Source organism: Fonticula alba, assembly GCF_000388065.1.
Source record: "Fonticula alba strain ATCC 38817 unplaced genomic scaffold supercont2.23, whole genome shotgun sequence".
In the NCBI taxonomy this organism is placed as follows: Eukaryota; order Rotosphaerida; family Fonticulaceae; genus Fonticula; species Fonticula alba.
Window position 1 is genome coordinate 53,190 of NW_009242993.1, and position 7,102 is coordinate 60,291.

At 64.9% G+C, this 7,102-nt stretch overlaps 1 protein-coding gene across 1 annotated transcript; it reads left to right on the forward strand.

Annotated features, from left to right (window-relative positions):
• Positions 1–1,696: 1,696 nt before the first annotated feature.
• On the forward strand, positions 1,697–5,363 carry H696_06175 (hypothetical protein). Its single transcript, XM_009499918.1, has 7 exons — positions 1,697–1,871; positions 2,020–2,136; positions 2,252–2,417; positions 2,528–3,150; positions 3,312–3,542; positions 3,712–4,659; positions 4,903–5,363. Exons 1-7 carry the CDS (start codon positions 1,815–1,817, stop codon positions 5,278–5,280), a joined length of 2,520 nt encoding a protein of 839 aa, XP_009498193.1. The 5' UTR covers positions 1,697–1,814; the 3' UTR covers positions 5,281–5,363.
• The last annotated feature ends 1,739 nt before the right edge of the window (positions 5,364–7,102 follow it).

The window sequence follows — 7,102 nt, forward strand, 5'->3', positions numbered from 1 at the left end:
TCTTTGTTCAGATGAGGGGTCTGGGGGGGGGGGGGGAGGGATTATTATCTGATCTGGCACTCTGCCCTGTCTCACTGGCGCCGAGAATCGCGCACCCAGAGTGGGAGCCCCCCCCCCGACCGGCCCACGCCCCTTGAGGAAGGGGTGCCTCACCCAGGGCTCCTGCTCCTTGGGGCCATGCCCAGGAGAAAAGGAGGTGCCGCGAGACGGCGGCGAAGGAATCCAGCTCACAAATATGGGTTATTGGTGAACGACACACTTCGATCCCCAGACCGTGATCCTCACCCTCGCGGGGCACAGGGGGAGGGGGGCGGGCGAGAAAGCCAGTCGCCCTCTCCTGCGCAGGGGCCGACCTCCACGCGAAGTGGGCACGCCCTTGGCCAGGGGGGCCGACTCGGGAGCGGCGCAATCGTCCCCAAAGGCATTCCCCCCCTCCCCCCCTGCCCTCCGCTGCCCCTCGTCCCGGGCGGCCTCTTGGTGGCTGCCTTGTCGCGTTGGACGAGCCCTACACCCCTCGTTGACTGGATCAGCAGGGGGCGTGCGGGATCGGGCGAGTGCACGCGGCACTGGTACCATTGCTGGGTCTCGTTGGCTGTTGGAATCCCCGACGGATGCCAGAGAAATGTGTCCGGAACCCCGGGGGGGGGAGGAGGGGCAACAGGCTGGCCCGAGACCCCTCTGTGCCCTGGCCGCTTCGGGTGGGCAGGCCGTCTCCCTCCTGCCGGCCGCCACACGCGGCTGGGCTGCCTCTCCCAGAGATCCACCAGAGAAGAATCCCCGCCGGCCCGACGACCTCCGAGCGAGAGAGGGGGGCACGCGGGGGCCACAAGCGCAAGGGGCACCTCTCGGCCCGGGGACGGGTCCGTTCCCAGCAGAGCTCAGGTGAATGCGCTGCGGTTCCGAACCCGTCTGGACTCCTGGGGGGGGGGGGCCTGTGTCCGGGGTGGTAACACTTCCATCGCCCTGGCGGCTCGGTTGGCCCTTCTGGAGTTCGCTCGCCCCGGGCGGAGCAGCCGCCGGGCCCCTTTCGGGTCTCGCCCCGGGCGGCTATTGGTCAAGTGTGGGACGTGAAGTGGCGGAGTCGGCCCTGTCGACCGCCGTGAGCCACCCCCCAGCTAAAGGACCCTTGTCCAGGCAACTTCGTTCGGGTGAATATGCGCGTGTATTGGGTGCATTATAATTTCGCGAAATACAATATGAAGGCCTTGCTTCCCACAGCAGGAATAAAACCCAAGTCTGGCGGCCGACTGACCATAGAGTGTGCATCTCGTGACACGCACATGACCCCGATGGCATACCGTGACACCGCCCCAGCTATCCATGCGGCGCCAGCCGATGCGGGTCTCAGCGCTCCATGTCCTCTCCCCCCCCCCCTGGGTGTTGGTCCTGTCCGTGTCTCGCTTTCTTGTTCTCTCTCTCTCTCTCTCTCTCTCTCTCTCTCTCTCCCGTTCTCAGCCCCGCACTGTCGTTCGGGTTCTCCTGTACAAAGGTCCTCCCTTGAGCTCGGCTGGTCTTGTCGTGTCTTCTCGTCCTTACCTCTGGAAGGCCCAGACTGCGAATGTGTGTGTGTGTGTGTGTGTGTGTGTGTGTGTGTGGGGTAGCTTTTAATCCCATCATCATCGGCCCTCCTCCTCCAGGTTGTGATCCAACCATCCCCCTATCTACCCTCCACTTTCCTCCTTCCCCCCCCCCCTCCCCCCGCCCCCACTTCGCACAACCTTCTTGTCCTATCTCCTGCCCGATTCGCACCGATCTCGACTCGCCCCGCCGCCTGCCTGCCTGATCCTCGCCTACACTCCAGATCTCACACGAGGATGAACAACCGCGGCCTTTCCCGCCGCCGCCAGCGTCATGAGGCCCGTAAAACTCAGGTGCGCAAGATGCCCCTCACATCTTGGATATCCAATCCATGCATTTTACTTCCTTCCTCACGCACACGCACACGCTCACTCCTCACCGCCTTCCCCACACCATCCCCTTCCCTTCTCGCCATCTCTCGGCCATGGGTCGGATCCTCAGGGCCCCGGCTTCCATGCTGAGAGTGGCGCGGCCCACCTCTCTTCTAGCCTGTCGGCCAAGAAGGCCAAGAAAACCTCGAAAAAGCGTGAGCCCTCTCTGGCCGAGCTCAAGCAGCGCGTGCGTTGCCGATGATGGCCATCCGTCGCTCACCCTCTTCGCTGCCTGCTCCTGGGCCTCGCCGACTGACCAACCTACCGTCATATCTCATTGCGCGATCTCCACCACCCTACAGATGCTGAATGCCTTCGAGAATGACGATTACGATGACGATGGTTCCCTGCTGGCCGCCGATGTGGATGATGGTGCCGGCGGCGGCCCGGATGTTGATGATCGGGGCTTCGTCAAGATCGATCTCGGCAAGCTCGGCTTCAACCCGATGGGCGGTAACCCGGACGACGGTGCGCCCCCGAAAGTCACTTCCCTTTTCCGGGTCTGATGCACGCACGCTCCCCCCCCCCCCCCCCCCCATCTTTGACTGACCCCGGTCTCCCCTCCCCCCCCCACGCAGATGAGGAGATTGACGAGGATGAGGCCTTCGGCGAGAGTGACGAGGACACCTACGGGGACATCCTGAACACCATCGCCGAGCGTACCAAGAACTTCAGTCGTCTCAACGCGTCCGATCGGAAGCGCCGCCACGTGGCCGACGACGATGAGGACGACGAGGAGGACGATTCCGACGAGGACCCATCCATGGCCGGATACTACAGCGGCGATGATGAGGACGAGTATGCCGGCACCGACAGCCTGGCGGACATGCTGATGGCCGGAGTTGGCGCCAGCGACGATGACTACCCCGGCATTCAGACGGACTCCGACTCCGAGGAGGAGCTGTCCTTCGCCGGGGAGGATGCCAGTGACTCGGATGCCGAGGATGCCGAGGATGCGGCCTTCCTGGCGGAGTTTACTGCTCGGCATCGTCAGGCCGAGGGCTCTGCCGCGCGCGATGCCGAGGTGAGCCGCGTCCAGGCTGTCAAGCTGGTCCAGTCGATTGATGGCGCACAGCCGGAACAGACCGAGGCGTATGCCGAGTCGGAGATGAACCTCCAGCCGTCGGCTGGCCTGAGCCTGCGTGACCTGATTTCCTCGGCTTCGCGTCTGGATACCACGGCCTCCGGCATGAAGGGACAGGTATGCACAGTCCGCCCCCCCCCCCCCCCCCCATATATCTCCTTCTTCCCTCTCGGCTCCTCGATCTCCCCTCCCCCCCTTCACAACATGGCTCTGTTGTAGCCTGTCCTCAGCCTCCGCTAACACTGTAGTTCCCATGGCTGCTCTCCCCATGCATGTAGCTCAAGTCCCTGAAGAAGATCCGCGACGCGGAGCTGGCGCCCGTGCACTCGGTCGAGGCCGAGCGTCTGACGCGCGAGGCGGCCTACAACATGGCCAAGGATAGTGTCACCGAGTGGCAGCCCTTCGTGGCCAGGCTCAACAGTATGGAGTTCGTGTCATTCCCCCTGATGGACACGAGTGTCTCCAACCAGCGACTTAATTCCATCAACGAGCTGGCCTCCACGCATGAGGTATGTTCCGCCTCTCCCTTTGCCTGTTCCCCGCCCCTCGCTCTTTGGCACATGTGGCATAATGTGTTTGGCCATGTTTTTACTCCTGCGCGCCTGCACACGACTTCTCCCTCACACTTGCATGTTCTCCTTTGCGCTGCTCCCACTGCTGCTTCTCCCCGGCCCCCAGTCTGAGACCGCCCTTGAAAAGGACATCCAAGTCCTGCTGGAGACGGCGGGACTGCAGAATGAGGCGTCGATCGCCGCGCTGGAGGAGGACGACGACCAGATGAAGGCCCTGACGGCCGAGGAGATGGCCGAGCGCCGGGCGCAGCTGGCCCGCATGCGCCACCTGCTGCTGTCCAATGAGCTGAAGCAGGCTCGCCAGGCAAAGATCAAGAGCAAGGCCTTCCGCCGGGTGAAGAAGCGCGAGCGCGAGCGCAAGGAACTGTCCATCGACGAGATGGCGGCCGTGGATCCGCAGGCCGCGCGCGAGCGCCTCGAGCGCATGGAGATGCAGCGCCTGGAGGAGCGCATGACCCAGCGCCACCGCGGCGGGGGCAAGTGGTCGCGCGAGATGGCCAAGCGCGGGGTTCGGCCGAATGAGCTTCTTCGCGGGGCCATGGACGAGCAGTCGCGCATCTCCGAGGAGCTGCGCACCAAGAGGACCCTGTCGCTGGATGCGGGTCTCGGTGGTGGGAGCTATTCGGATGAGGATGACGGTGCCCTTTCCGATGGCCTGGATGTCGTGCGCCCGGGCCATGGGGCCGGTCTGCGGGCGGTCATTGCCGGCGCCACGCTGGATCCTGGCGCTGCCATTGGCCAGTCGTCGGAGGCGTCGGCCTCTCGGAGCCTGGCCGCGGCGCTCTCCGGGCGCGGATCGGCCGTGGCTGCCGGTGGTGCCTCTCTCGATGACCATGGTGATGAGTTCCTGTTGGATATGGATGTTACCGGAGGCGGCAACGGTGGCGGCGCCGAGCCGCAGGCGAACCCCTTCGCCATCGCCCTGGACCAGAAGGACCTGGTGGAGCGGGCGTTCGAGGGGGACGACGTCTTCGAGGCGGACTTCCAGAAGGAGAAGGATCATGATATGGAGCTGAATCTGCCGGATTTGCCGCCGGCCGATGTTCCAGGCTGGGTATGTTTGTTCTCTGCTCGTCCCTATTGCCCGTGTCGCATGTGGATCTGTGTTTGGCCGTGTGTCTTCTAACATGTTCTTCTGTCTCTCTCTCTCTCTCTCTCTCTCTTTCTCTTTCTCTCTCTTTCTCTTTCTCTCTCTTTCTCTTTCTCTCTCTTTCTCTTTCTCTTTCTCTCTCTCTCTCTCTTTTCCAATCGGGTGTTTCCTCCTCCCCTCCCACGCCCCCCTGGCCGTCATCATTAGGGCTCGTGGGGTGGTGAAGGTGCCCGGCCAAGCCAGGCCGCCCAGCGGCGCGAGGCCAAGCGCCAGCGCACCATCGAGAAGATCAAGTCCGCCGCGCGTGCCGGGAGGTCGGACGCCAATCTGGCACACGTCATCATCAACGACCGGGTCAACAAGAAGCAGAGCAAGCTGCATGCGGACATTCTGCCGCATGGATTCTCCACGCGCAGTCAGTATGACAACCTGATCAGCCGCCCGGTGGGTGCGGCCTTCAACACGCAGACCGCCGCCGAGCGGGCCACCCGGCCGCGCGTCATGACCAAGGCTGGTCACATCATCGAGGCTCCGCGCTCAGCCAAGATGACCCTTCCGGGTCGGACGATCTCCGGCAAGGAGTAAGGCGAACGAGAAGGTGCACACAGGCCTCCCCCCCCCAAGTTGGCAGAAGGTGGGTGGACAGGAGGGAGGCGCAGGAAGGGGCGGGGGGGGGGGGGGGGGGGGGGGCGAGGAGCCGGAGCGCGCCAGGGCTGGACGAGTGTGGCCCGTGCGTGTCGCTCTCTGGCTCTATCTCACCCTCGATCTCTTCCGCCTCCTCCTCTTTCCCCTCTCCGCTAGCCAGCAGCTTTACTCCCGGGGCCTGGCCGTGATCTCCGCTGCCCGTGCGGGCATGCGCGCCGATCACACACACACACACACACACACGCCATTGCCTCCCTGCCTTGCTCCCCCCCCTCTTTCTTCCTCCCCTCTCCGATGTCCGGCCACGAGGCTGTGCGCGTGGGGCCCCAAGGGGAACCGATCTGCCTCTCCTCCGTTGCGCGAGAAAAAGCCCCCCCAACAAAATAGCAACAAGCAACAAACAAACTCCAAAATACACATAGCTAGACTCTCGGTCGTCGTTCTTTCCTCCGTCCGCCCCCCCCCCCCCACTGCTGGGCGGTTTCCCTTGCGGGCTCTGCAGCCCCCGGGATCTGCCATCGCAGAAGAGGAATGTCATTATCGGATGGGAAATTTCACCACGGGCCGAGTCATCCGGAAACTTCGAGAGAAGTGCTCCACTCGGGTGGTTTAGGATGCACCATGGGCAAAATGGAGTTCGTGACATCATGGCGCGCACGCGTACGTGCAGCACCGCGCGGCTGCTTCACCTTGGGCTGTGGCGCGTAGGCCTGTTTGTTGCCTGTGGCTCCGTCGTCGTTGCCCCGGTTCCTGCTCCGTGGACACCTGGCCTGCGCACACCCCACAGCGACTTTGTCGTCAGGCAGGCGGGGGGGGGGGGGGGGGGGGGGGTGTCTAATGGATGAGATGATCATGGGCGCAATGGTTGCCGGGAGGCGGGGGGAGGAGGTTTCCCGGGACCTGGGCCTGGACTAGCCACCAGCCGACGGACGTGACCCGTGGCGAGAGGGGCCGCACTTCCCGGGGAGAGCGCTGGGGGGCGGTCGGCTGGGGATCCCCACAGTTGTGGTGACCTTAGACGGGGGCGTCCAGGAGGGAGTCGCGCCCCTATCCCCGGGGGGGGGGGAGGGGGGCGGGGGGGGGCGGGCAGTCTAAGTGTGGGCTCTGATGAGTGACTCTTTCGCCACCGGTTTGTCGGGCCTCGCCGGTGCGTCGTGCGGCGGCCGTGGGTTGGTCTTCTCGCACGACGACACCGGGGCCCTTTCTCGCCGGGCGCCGGTGCCTCCGGGGCCCTTGGCCGCGGTCCCCGAAGCCACTGACGCAGAAGGTTCGAGTCGAAAAAAACGTGTTGCTGGCCAGTTGGCACTTGGGCGAGATTTCCCGGGCCGCGCCGGCGCTGGTGCCTGCCCTGCGCCTCGGGCGGCGCGCCTCCTGCATGTGGGGAGAGGAGGTCGGGAAGGAGAGGGCAAGGTTCCGCGCGGGTGCCTACGAGGGGGGGCAAGGCGACATTTCGGGCCGCGTGGGGCGCTGGACACAGCTCTTTGGCCCCTTTGGGGTAGGCGCCACGCCTGTCGCCTGGTTTTCCCCCCTCCGGGGGGGAGGGGCCGGCGAGGGGGCCGGCGAGGGGGGGGGGGGAGGGGGCGGGAGAGGGGCCGCTCCGTGAGCCCTCTGGAAACCAAGCGCAAAGGGGGGGCCCGAAGCCCTGACCCACACGCGCACGGCCAGTCTTGCGCGGCACCCCTGTGCCGAGTGCTTGTCTTTTTGTGCGTCTCTCCCCGCGGCCCCTGCAGGACCGGCGCGGGCGAGTTTGCACACGCGTGCT